At 44.2% G+C, this 13,727-nt stretch overlaps 1 protein-coding gene across 3 annotated transcripts in view; it reads left to right on the plus strand.

Annotated features, from left to right (window-relative positions):
• Window positions 1–1,204: 1,204 nt before the first annotated feature.
• Window positions 1,205–13,727, plus strand: part of LOC309709937 (copine-8-like) — a 91,834-nt gene continuing 79,311 nt past the window's right edge. For all 3 annotated transcript variants that reach the window (XM_082538931.1, XM_082538933.1, XM_082538932.1), the window contains exon 1: window positions 1,205–1,535. In XM_082538931.1, coding sequence (XP_082395057.1) covers window positions 1,453–1,535 — 83 coding nt within the window. In that variant the 5' untranslated portion in view covers window positions 1,205–1,452. The remainder of the gene's footprint in view (window positions 1,536–13,727) is intronic.

Below are 13,727 nucleotides of genomic sequence, written 5' to 3' on the forward strand. Positions count from 1 at the left end.
TTGAGTTTGTTGTGCTCAGGTGGTTTTAGTCATCTGGCTTTCAGTGTGCCACCTTTTAACACTGCCCAATCACAATCTACTAAGCTTTTCTTTAATTTGACTGTTGTTGAAGGTAGCAGCTCACTCCACGTGGCCATAGATTAGAGGATGTTGTACAACTTAAAGTTAAAAAGAAAAATAACCCAGGCATGGCCTGATTATTCCATAATTACTTGTTTCTTTATGTCTGGCTGATGCCTTCTGTGAGCATTTAAAAGTTTGAATAAGTTATTGCAGTATTTAAGTCACATTTCTTTCCACTACTTTTTAATCCAACTCAAACCCTGACATTTTCTCCCACCCATGGGGATAAGTCACTTTTGTAGTCTTATGAATAATCCTTAATAATTCAGTGTGAATGCTGCCAATTTAAATGTTTTCTTTTCTTTTTTGCCATTTTTTTTTTAAGAATTCATTACTCCCTAAATGTGGAAAACTGGATTTTTGCAAGATTTTGTATTGGTCAAATGATTACTTGAGTATCTAAATCTCACTCATATAGGCATTACCAAACAAAGTACTGTCAGGCTACTGCTGAGATAAGAGATGTTTAACTGGTGAAGCTCACCGTCCACTCGTACAGACACATTCTCATAAATCAATATGTATTTCAAACCCAAAGGCCATGCTCTTCTGCAAGGCTGAACATAGCTTCCATTAAACTCCTATATGCCTCAAAGTAAATTAGGCTTACCATGGACCAAAAACTGAACAGGTCTGGCCCCCTGAGAGCTGGATTTCTTTCCCTGTGCTGTCCACACACAAACACAAACAAGCCTCCACCTATAACCCAAATTTGCCATAACCAGCCAGCCTGAACTAACTTGACATCACTGATTGGTTATCTTTTATAGAATCTGATGGCTGCCTCTCTGTGACCCATTTTTTGTTATTCTGAGCAGGATGCACACATTGAGGCTTTGCTGTGCTGAAGTCCTGACTGTCTTGGGTGTAACTGATTTTATTTAACATGTTTTATCGATTCCAGACCTTTAAAGATGATAGTTTCCCGAGTACTGCAATTTCAAACCAAAACAGAGCTTTACACATAACCCTGCACTCACCTCTAAATAGAAACGATCCTTCTTTTTGGTCCTCACAAATAGCTGTGGACTCCCACTTTGTGTGTGTGTGTGGTGTGTTTGTATATGTGTGTCTTCCCGCCCCTTCACACTGTCCTCTCTCCTCCGGAGCACAGAGCCGCACAGAGACCCGACTGTGGCACGCTGCAGGTCTGCGTCCGTGTGCTTTTCTCTCTCTCGCTCTCTGGTGTTTGGTTCTTCCAGGAAGCAAACGGCTCACTGAGCATCCATTGCGAGGTTTCCCCCCCTTCTATTTCTTTTACACCGCTTTTTCACATGCCGCCGTTACAGCGCTGGGGGTAGGGGACGCACTGTGACCGACCAAGCAGCGATGAATATGGCGTTTATTGGGGACGCGGACCCCTTCACCGCTTCGATACCTGCCACCAAAGTTGAACTGACGGTCTCGTGCAGGTGAGTGCTGACCACTTTTGCTTCACTGCGTTGAGATGTACAAAACAATAAATATTCCTTTCACTGTGATATCTGCCCGGGAGTTCCGTGCAGGCTGCATAGTAGGGAATAAACCCAGCACAAACTCGCTTTGCGCTCGTTGTTTCAATTTGATTTGTTTGTACAGTGCGGTGTGGAGTCACGCCACTTTTCTCTTTATACGAGAGCAGTGGCAGGTGAATGATTATATATTGGATTTGTGCAGGAAGGCACGTTTTCTTGCGCGTCTGTTGCCAGTAGTTTTCCTGTGGATGAGCGCCGGATGGAGGTCAGAGTTGACATGTCTTTACACTGCTGTCACGTTTCCGAGCTTCGGTGAAGCTGCCACACGCAGAGCTGCAGAAATTTATGTTTGCGCCGAAGCAAAGTGACCACCTCACCACGTCATCATCCTTACGAAATATTTATTTCATGTGGGAATTTCCTGCAGGGAGGACGGGTGGAGGATGCTGGAGCAGGCTGTTTGATTCGCGCTGTGGCAGTTTTACTACAGTGGACACGTCCAGTCAGCTTTTAAAAACACACCGACCATTTTCAGGCTGCTGCTTCTTACGTGGAAGGATTTGCTGTTTGTAATGATATGAAATATGCTATATCTGTCACTCTATCCATCCAATCATTTCTGCTCTCCGTGTATCATCTGGGTTCTCTCAGCAGGACTGTCACGATTGTTGAGACGATTAGGATTAAATTTAGATTCAATGAAATTTTAAAGTTGAGAAAGTAAGGTGTCATCATGGGTTTTGAGCTCTTGGATTTTTTTAAAAGCCAAGAAGACACATTTTAAATCCCATGACGCAATGAAAAGCAGCATGTGCTCTTCAATGACAAAAGTTTTTTTTAAATTGAAATATAGATCAGCGAGTAATTTTATGTTGATAGAATTGAATGTTTAGTGAACTACAAAGATCTACAGTACAGTGTGCTATTGCAGTGGATGGTAAAGCCCACTGTGTAAAGTGTCCAATCAAAGCAAAGCTTATGATTCACACATCACAGAATCTTTAAAATGGAGCAGAATGTGACTGAAGATTTACATAATAAAACAATCTGCATAAGCGCTAAATCGTTTAAGCCTCCTTTGAAGCATGAATTAAAAAGAATCAATCAATCAATTCAACACGATCAGTGCTGAATTGAAGCTGAATTTTTAATTTCTTTTTATTATGATCAAAGGTTCATTTGGTAACTTTTCAGGTGTGTGTGTGTGTGTGTGTGTGTGTGGGGGGGGGGGGGGGGTGCATCCATTTTCTCTTCTTCAGTTTGTCGTCTGAATGTGTAAAATCAGTAACGTGTTTTGACACAATCTGGGGATTTTTAGTTATCCTGGTTTGTTTGCCCCTAAACTGAAGAGGCAGTCACGCCCCAAACAACTTTTCAATATCATAATGCTGTATAAGAGTAAGATAAGTGACAAGGAATTCAGGGCATGTCATAAAACATTTTATTTGATTTAGTCGGTCGTTCAGGTCTATGTTCAGGCTGAGATCATGTAGTCTTTAAATCTTTATTTCACTGCAAAACTTTAATTCTTGTAAACCTTATTTGAGACTTTTAATGAACAGAAGAACAAAGACTTTGGACTCATTTAAATTCCCGCTGACCTAAAATCTGCCAGCTGTTTATGCAGATGGAGCTTCTGTTGCTGTTTTTGTCACGGTCCGGGGCAGCGGCCGTGTGAAGACTGGAAAGGAGGACTCAAATGCAGCACTTACTCAGATGTGAAGGCGATTTATTGACAATATCAAACATAAAGTGGAGATGGCAAAACAGAACTAAGGATGAACTAAACTGGGTGAAACTACACAAAGGAGTGGCAAACCTGAACATGAAGGGAGAACAGCAGGGAGAGCACGCAGGGGATTTCACAGGGTATGAACACAGACGACGCGACGAGGAGCAGAGGAAATCACACACTATAAGTACACGAAGAGACACTGGGAAATCACACACAGGTGGGGGAAACAGCTGGACCTGATTAACCTGACGAGACAGGGGAACACTAACACCAGGGACCAACAGAGGGAGCACAAACCCAGAACCCAGTGTCTAAAATCCCAAACACAAACCATCCCAAAACAATCATGAATAATAATGAAAGTAATAACAATAAAGAACATAAACATAAAGTCACTGAGTCATGGTCGCAGGACCATGACAGTACCCCCCCCTCAAGGGCTGGCTCCCGACAGCCACAGAAACACACCACCAGATCCGGGCGGGCGGCAGGGGGCCCAGGACGGAGGGACCGGGCCAAGACCAAAGACGGAGGCCCCAGAGTCCCAAACAAATGTTCACAAAAAAAAAAAACTCACAGGGGAGCAGAGTCCAAAACACAGTTCAGGCGGCCGGCCACGAAGAAGGCCGTGGCGGCGCGTAAAGAGTTCGGGAGGCCGTCCACGAAGAAGGCCGTGACGGCGCGCAAAAAGTTCAGGGGGCCGACCGTGCGGAAGGCAACGGCGGCCACTCAGGCGAAGAGGGTCCGGGGGCCGGCCGTGCGGAAGGCAACGGCGGCCGCTCAGGCGATGGCGGTCCGGGGGCCGGCCGTGCGGAAGGCAACGGCGGCCGCTCAGGCAATGGCGGTCCGGGGGCCGGCCGTGCGGAAGGCAACGGCGGCCAGTCAGGCGACGGCGCCCGGCCAGTAGCCTAGCCAGCGGTCTAGAAAACGGCCGTTTAGCTCCAGACCCAAACGAGGCTGGGCCAGGCGAGGCTGAAGGCACAGAAGCCGGGGCCGCAGCGGGCGAAGATGCTGAAGACGCTGCTGCAGGCGATGGTGCGGATGCTGAAGACGCTGCTGCAGGCGATGATGCAGACACGAAGGCTGGACCAGACGAAGATGCAGACACGAAGGCTGGACCAGACGAGGATGCAGACACGAAAGCTGGGCCGGGCGAGGACGAAGCTGTAGCCGAAGCCGGGCTGGCCGAGGCTGAAGCAGAAGCTGAAGCTGGACCGGGCGAGGATGAAGCCGGACCAGGCGTGGATGAAGCCGGACCAGGCGTGGATGAAGCTGGACCAGGCGAAGCTGACGCTGGAGCTGAAGCTGGGCCAGGCGAGGATGAAGCTGAAGCTGGGCCAGGCGAGGATGAAGCTGAAACCGGGCCAGGCGAGGATGAAACCGGACCAGGCGTGGATGAAACCGGGCCAGGCGTGGATGAAGCTGAACCAGGCGAGGATGAAGCTGAACCAGGCGAGGATGAAGCTGAAACCGGACCAGGCGTGGATGAAACTGAAACCGGGCCAGGCGTGGACGAATCCGGACCAGGTGTGGATGAAGCCGGACCAGGCGTGGATGAAGCCGGGCCAGGCGAGGATGAAGCCGGGCCAGGCGTGGATGAAGCCGGGCCAGGCGAGGCTGCGTCCTCAGGCTGAGGCGTGGTAGTAGCAGGTGGTAGCGCTGCAGGTGGTGGTACTGCAGGAGGCGGCGCTGCAGCCACGGGTGGAGAAGCAGCCACAGGTGGAGAAGCAGCCACAGGAGGCCGGACGGGCTCCTCGGGCCCCCCAGCCGACGTGGCAGCCGGTGTGGCATGAGGCCGGACGGGCTCCTCGGGCCCCCCAGCAGGCGAAGCAGGAGGCTGGACGGGCTCCTCGGGCCCCCCAGCGAAAACAGCCGCAGAACCAGCGGGCATACACAAAACAAAACTAGGAGGCACGTGGGCCTCTGGCACACACGAAACAAAACTAGGAGGCACGTGGGCCTCTGGCACACACGAAACAAAACTAGAAGGCACGTGGGCCTCTGGCACACATGAAACAAAACCAGTAGGCACGTGGGCCTCTGGCGCACGTGAAACAAAACCAGTAGGCACGTGGGCCTCTGGCGCACGTACGGAGGGCTGCAGCTGCGCAGAGCACTGACCCTGCTCAGGCAGTGACAGCCCGGTGCAGTTCACAGCTGGCATCTTGGCCTCCAGGGGTCCAGAGTAAGCTGAGGGCAGTAACCCAGCCTCTGGGGAAGCCCCGGAGTGAGCAACAGTCTCTAATGTTGCCAGCTTTTGAGGAACAGGTCCGTAGCGAAATAGTTTGTCTCCCTGCCCAGAAACAGCGGTGGAAAAACAGTGCGAAAATTGTGGCTCAGCCATTACCGGAACTGTGGGCTGTAGCGATGCTAGCGGTGGTGGTGGCTGAGTGGCTAACTGGAGCGGCGGCAGAACGGGTAATTGAGCCCTTGGGGAGGCTAACGGTTGAGCCACAGACCTGGGAGCTTGTGGCTGGACACAGAACTGAGCCGGAGAATGGTGATAAAGTCCTGGCTCAGAAGGAGCGGCAGAGAAACAGTCTCTCGGTTTTACAGAGGGTTTGTAGACGCCCACTTGCGAAGGATCCGTTACCACGAAGGTAGGTAAGCTATCTACACTGTCTCTCATCCCGCTCTGAATAGCCCCAGAAAACAGAGTCCCGGAATCTGGGGAAGCCAGAACATGTCGCTCGCTCACCGCCTCGGGCTGCTCGAAAGTAAAAGCAGACGGGGGGTGAAGTCCGAGGTCCAAAAGGAGGAACTCCCGCTCCCACGAACAAAGCGAGCCCAGAAGCCATGGGAGACCGGTCACCAGACGCTGTAGCCGCCTCTCTATAGCGCGCTGGGACGTGCCACCCGGGTTTTCCAGCCACCGGTCGATGAGCTCCTGTGTGGCATCGATGAGATTTTCCCGTAGCTCCCTGGATGGGTTAAGCGCTGCTGGGTCCATGTTGTGGTCGCGTCGTACTGTCACGGTCCGGGGCAGCGGCCGTGTGAAGAGTGGAAAGGAGGACTCAAATGCAGCACTTACTCAGATGTGAAGGCGATTTATTGACAATATCAAACATAAAGTGGAGATGGCAAAACAGAACTAAGGATGAACTAAACTGGGTGAAACTACACAAGGGAGTGGCAAACCTGAACATGAAGGGAGAACAGCAGGGAGAGCACGCAGGGGATTTCACAGGGTATGAACACAGACGACGCGACGAGGAGCAGAGGAAATCACACACTATAAGTACACGAAGAGACACTGGGAAATCACACACAGGTGGGGGAAACAGCTGGACCTGATTAACCTGACGAGACAGGGGAACACTAACACCAGGGACCAACAGAGGGAGCACAAACCCAGAACCCAGTGTCTAAAATCCCAAACACAAACCATCCCAAAACAGCCATGAATAATAATAAAAGTAATAACAATAAAGAACATAAACATAAAGTCACTGAGTCATGGTCGCAGGACCATGACAGTTTTAGTTCTAAGATAAAAGCTTTGCACAGCAAGTCAGCTTGGTAATGAACTTCATGATTTTGAGATCTGAACTTGTGAAGATATTTTGTGTTTGATTATGTATGTGTTTGTTTGTTTGTTTGTTTGTTTTAAGGGGAAAAAATGGCATCATAAAAGAAAAGCTCCCGCAAATTATGACTCATCTCCGCATTCTTATAAAAAGCTCTTTTTATTCATGCAAACATAATTTATGTGCTTTTCCTTATGCATATTCCTGACCGTGAAAAGAAGCGAGCAGTTATAGAAAATGGCATGGATGGAAAATGGACAAACTGCAGTGACATTTCTTTAATGCTTGCAAAGGCACTTTGAGTGACAGAGGCATTAGGTAATGCATTGTTTCTGTCACCACAAGCTTTCAAGCTTGTGGAGCCAAATGATAGACAAAATACACAAGTCACCTTTGACAAAATGAGTAAAGCTTCCAGGGAGCCAGTCGTGTATAGTGTTGGGATGTACAAGCTTTGCAGTTCACAACCAGCACAAAAATTATCCTAAAAAAGCTGTGCAATGGTGACGCATTAAACTGCACCACCTTTGGTTCGGGGCACTAACAACACTTGCAGTTTCATGTAGGCATTTGCTGTTATGTTTTTTCCTAATTGCAAAATTTCACCACTGTCTCATTGGAGCGTTAAACGAATTTTTAGGACTGACGACCAAAATCAAAAATAGATTCAGTTTTAGTGTCGTGTGTGTCAAAGAAAAAAGCCAAGTCCTGCATTGTAGGATTACTGCACTGCTTCATTGTTGTACACCAAACTGGCAGTCCTGGCATTTTCTTTTACCAAAGTTTGATATACTACATCATTTTGACACCGTTTTAGCTTGGTTTTCTTCTATGTTGATTTTAAAACAGGGGGAAAAAAAACCTACAGAGACAGATTCCTTGGATGAACGCATGCATTTTGTCTGGTTCTCTGAGCAGCTGCCTTATATTGGACTGTGGCAGAAATCAAGAACAGAACACCTATCTGAATCAGGTTATAGCTTAATATTGTTTTACTGTTTTTGTTTGTTTTTTGGTTAAGTGGATATTGGCTGTTAAATGCATCTTTCGTGTGAAAATCTAGTCCAATAATTCACTGTACTAGTTCATTTTTTTTTGACAGAACAAACATGCTTTAGCTTTTTGATCTGCCTGAGGTGAAACCATTAATAGCCACACCAAAACAAAATTTACCAGTCCTCAGCTTGTGGAGAGTGTGATTTTCCCACTTTTGTGTTGACGAAGCTACTGAAGCATTCAGCCCAGATAGAGTCCGTCGCTGAGTGAAAGCTCCCTCACTCAATAAATCCAAACCGTCTCCGGACCCGTCACATGTGCAGTGAAGCAGCAGAAGTGACAGATTGATTAACTCAAGACAAATATGGTGTGTTAGTGAGAAGAAAACCCCCGCACAGCCATTTGCCTGAGTTTCCTCACTCATGATCACGAGGCCTTGATGACACAAACACAAGTCAGTGGAGTTTAATTCTGTGCGTGGACAGTAGACAGTGAGCGTGGCGAGTCTGTAGAGCTGCACAGGCAAATGAACCTTGCAGACAGTTGGGCGTTTTGGGAAGTGTTTGTAGGGAATGATGTTGGTGTTCGCGTCAGCTCGGCTGTCTTGTGATCTGAGTGGTCCACAGCGGAGAGATAGTCATGACCTTTGGGCACAAAAGCTACGAAGTGTATCCCTTTGAAGAATTGACGTGCTCTGTGTAGCTGTATTGAAGCCGGACGCCGACCTGCTGAGAGGCTGGTCGATGTGTCACAGCTGATGTTGCACTTTCCACGAGGAAGGTGAAGAAAGAGACAGAAAGAGTTAGTGGAGCAGGGAAGGAAACTATAGCGTGCAGGTTTCTTAGATTTCTTTTGTTTTAGTTCTAAATACAAATGGCTTAAAACAAAAATAACTAGGTTTCTCTGGCTTTTATGAGAAGTGAAATAGCGTTGTTGTTTTTTCTCCAGTAAATTTAATGTCATTGGGAAGCACAGTTCAAGATTACTCAGCACCTGATGAAAGTGCAATCATCTGATTGGCTGCCTCTCGCAAACAGGTTTGAAATAGCAGGAGGGTGGAGCTTCTCTGCTTACAGCAGGAGCTCTGTGTCTGAAATGACCATATTAGGAATTTCCAGTGTCACCAACATCATAAAGAGGCAACAATAGAACAAAATGTGTGAAACAGTTTGAAACTTAAACTTTTGGCTGACAGGGATTTCTTTTATGCTGAATCCATTATTTTAAATGTTGTATTTAATATCAACATCCACCATAGTAACAGTAGCTGTATGACAGAAAACAGAGAAAAGTACAGCAGGTCCCCTTTAAAGCCTCTGTGTATGCTTTAAAAAGAAGCAATTTCTGGTACTGGTACTCAAATAACAGTAGCTTTCACTACCACTCTCACCCCAGGAGCCTGAGAAGAATGATGTGAAAGCAAAGAACACGCTGCGCTATTTTTCTTCAGTACGACTGTCTCATTTTCCACATACATAAACATGTAATCACACCAGCATTTTACACATTGAGGCTTTAAAGCTAGATAATGACTCCTTCACCGGAAGGCTCAGAATGGTACAGTCTCTGAAGATAAATTGTGGTTGGTGCTCTCGCTGTGGAGTCTGCAGAGATCTCCAACTGGTGCTGTGTTCTGCCAACAATTTAAACTCCTCTGTAATTACAAGAAAGAAAGCATGGCTGTGGTGAGGCTCATTTAGCAAACTAAAAGATGACACGTTTATTTGTCTGGTAACAGTGGAGCTTGATCTTTGTGTAGCACAGCTGATTGGGGCTGGTTAAAGAAATTAGACGAGGATAAATTAAAATCATTTGGTCCGGTAGAAATGAAGCTGACTGGTTTGACTGTGAATTACCTGTTAACCAGTTGGGGCTAATGATTAGAGCTAACATACAAAATGCTTTACGTCGTTGAAATATTATTTAGACATTTTGAGATTGCAGCAAAGCACCTAAGAAACAAGTTAAAAATATTAAAACATTTCAATTACATAAGATAAAAAATGTATAATTTGACCTTGACATATACAAAATGAAAAAGGCCAATTTATTTTGTATCAATATACCATCTTTCAACTTTGATAGTAAAATAAAACAGGACCAAAAAGGTACACAGTAGCCACAAAGTACAAGATAGCAGCGACATTGCTGCTGAAGATCAATCCGGTTGTTCAGTCTGACGTCACTAGCCGTGTCTGGGCCTAAACTCTGCTGCTGGTCCATATATCAAACGATCACTATGGCATTACTGAGCGTTGAAAAACTGTCTAAAGTCTTTCATCTTTAATAAAATGATCAGCGTTCTGCTCTACCAGGTGTAACAATTGAGTATAACATCCAGGCATCCATGAAAACGAAATTTATGACATTTAACAGAGTTAGAAGTTAGCAGGAAGTTAGCTCGCTAGCTTCTATCTAAATACACTATAGCATGTCCTGACTGCGGGGTTTTGGAAACAAATTAAAACGTACAGCTCTGTTATCACTTCCAACATAAATGAAGACAGAAAACTAAACAGCAGTGACGTTTGTAGGGTTACTGAAGTTTGGCTAGCTGGTATATAATGATGTGCTACGTGACCGCTAGCGACACAGCTATGTTAGCATAATATAAACAAGCTAACTTTTTTTCCACTCAATAAAAGTTAACGTGAGTGTTCTCGTGGTCAGGAACAAATGTAATCGCATGGCAGGATGCTGTAAAAGGACCAAACTTCAGCCAGGAGAACAACTGAGATAATCCATCCACAATACGAGGTTAGTCATTCATATACTGCTGCATGGCTGGGCTGTAGTTACATCCTAAGGTTTTAAAAACTGAGCTTAAATAAATGATTAGTGGTAATAAAAGCCGAGGGAGGTCAACAGTGATCACTGACTGTTTTAGGAGCCTTTTGAGATTAAATAGAAGAAAATACATAGCATTAAACATGTTAACAACACAAAAGCCATATTAAACGCAGACTACTTTAGGCCCGGAAATAGGATTCGCCACGTCATCACTTAAGGACCGGATAGGGGCTTCAGCTGCCTGCTAGGATATGAATGTTCTGTGGTTTTCACAAACTGGGAAAAGCTACCAGAGAAAACAGAAGCGCTGGTCTTCATTGTTTAGTTATGCATTATAATGTTCATTTACCCAGGAAATATCATAGATATCTAAATGTCAGTGGTGTGACTACACTGTATTCTACTTTGTATAATCACCATTTAGTTTACTTAACAATGAAAAGTTGCGTAAAATTATAGCTTGCCCACTTCAAATAACATCAGATCAAATGGAATGTGTTTACTATACAGTAATTACAATTTTCAAAGTCCAAAAAATGTCTGAAAAAAACTGATTCAAATACAGACTAAAAGCCCAGGACTTAGTAAGCAATAAGCAAATAGTATCACATGAAGAAATAGAAAGATCAATATGGGTTTTTTTTGTAGCTTTTTTGTATAACCAATAAAGCTTTTTCCATTATAAAAGAACTGCACACAGTAGCAGGATCTCCAACTCTCACAGGTTATTTGCACATTGTTTCACAATCTAATCACAGGGCTAAAATGATTAAAAACAACAAAGAAAGTGTTGTCATGAGGGGGAGTATTTTCAAAGCAGCAAAGCTCTTTGTGGCTGTGCACACTCTTACTGTATAATGAGGTGCTAAAATTCCTTCGTTACAGTTTATGTAATTGATCATGTTTTGTACTTTTTGTTTCAGTACCCGTTATTGCATACATTTCCACTACTGTTGTTTCCTCTTAATTGCTGCTTAGATCCACTGATTGCTAGTTAGCTCTAAAGAATTACTATTAAATCTTTAGTTCAAATAAAACTCTAATGAAGCTAAATGAAATGAAATCCGGCTAAGCTAATGTCATGTTTCCCCTCTGCTTCACTTCATCCTGCTTTACCTTGTTTCTTTGCTCCGTTCCACCTAAATTGTGAAGGATTTAGGGAGCAAAGAGCACAAAGCCAACAGATCAAGTTGGTCTCAGGTGGTGAGTCCTAAACGCAGGAAGGGTCGTGCTGGGTGGCTGCATTAATGAGTTTTCTGAAGCAGTCATTTGGTCTAATGAAGGCACCAGACAGCTGTCGGCTCTCAGAGGTAACCAGCTTTACCTGGTTACCTCTGAGAGCCGACATGCCTCCATCACATTACTAACCATCCCCCTCCCTCCCCCCACCTTTGTTCCTCTGCTTTCATCTTTTCCACAGCCACTTTCCTGCATCTGCGTGATTGCTGTGGACAGATTTGAAGACATCATGTTGATTAGTGTCCAGTATTTGATGCCTTTCTACTGAGCGCAATAGAGGATTTTTATGCAGATTTATGCAGTATTCTAAGTTCTAAGAAGCATTACTTCCAGGCTGTAAATATTAAATACATTATATGGTATTTATTGCTAAAATCCATTAAAAGTCCTCTTCAGATAATATACAGATATGCACCTGTATCTATGGACTGCGTTGTTAAAGTGCGTGTATGACTGTCTCTTTGTTCTTAGATGATAAAAAGATTATGGCAGCGATGAAGAGGATGACCAGATCGGTGATCACAGACCAAATAAGACAGTTTCTAGTTTCTCGGAAGAAAATTGGTGTTGGCAGGTCACACTTAGGAAAAAAATAAAGAATCGGATAAAAAAAACAAAACTGCAATCAATGTAGCTGCATATATCAATAATTTATCAATTATTGTATTTATTTTATTTTTTGTCAAAAAGTCTATTCAAAAACCTGAAAAGGTTTCAGTTTACTTTGAAACAGGAAAACAGAAAATCAGTCCTCACAGTGGCATCCTCAGCTGGGTCTGAATATTTTGGTATTTTTGCTTAAAAATGACCTATAATCCTTAAAATGATTGCACATTAATATTCCGTTGATTGTCTCAATGGTTATTCAACAAATCGGCGGAGCTCTTCACAAAAACGGATACTCTTTCTCGACCAGTCTTAGAAACAAGTGTTGCTAAGTGCACCGAATGACCCGATTCAGTCGCTTGAATACAGATTCTTTGGCAGATTCATCATAAGCTATTATCAAAAATATATGGGCTAAAAATAGAATATGATGTAGCATGTGTGTAATGTAATTATGCAAATGACATTTAGAGGTTCTGGTGCAGCCTATAAAAAATGTCAGTACAATTAACATATAACCTCAGATTAATGTTTAGCTCCTGATTAAACTGCTGGAATCTTTGGGCTTTAAAAAACACAAAAACAAAAGTACAAATCGTACCTGAGAGGACATAAAACTTGACATTTCACAGCAGATTCACAAGAACTTGAAGGCATAAATCTTTGTAGTACCTGCCACATAGGTTCTGACCTTCACTCGAAGGAAATTTACCAGGACTTTGATCAAAAATGTAACCATCTTTTTTAAGTAGGGTGCTGTCATGGCAGCAGCTATTCTATTATATCTTGTCATAAATGACAAGGGAACCAGTTGAAATGCATAGTTCAGCTTACAAAAGTCCACAGCAGGAATGCACGCATATTGGATTGTGGTAGCAACATTCCTGCATTATTACTGGACTGAAGCTGGTTTGAAGCCGCCTCATTGGAGATATAAATGCCACCTTCTAATTGCATTAAAAAGACTGTTATCTTTGACCCCCCAAAAATCAGTTTCTCACCATTAGAGAAACTGTACTTTCACTAAAAGACATTAATAAGAGCATTGACCATGTTCTTCAGACTCATAAGTCATAGGTTAATTGTATCTTCCATCTATCATCTATAACACTCTTGTTTAATACTGGATCAATTTGTCATCTGAATTTAGGTTCCACCTTTGAACAGAGAGAGAAAATAGTTTGTTTGAAAAGTCTGGGTCCATATTAAACTGTTTTTCTTACCCACCTGTCTGGCCTGACATCCTGCCTACACCGA

Source organism: Aulonocara stuartgranti (genome assembly GCF_965226115.1).
Source record: "Aulonocara stuartgranti genome assembly, chromosome: 7".
NCBI lineage: Eukaryota > Metazoa > Chordata > Actinopteri > Cichliformes > Cichlidae > Aulonocara > Aulonocara stuartgranti.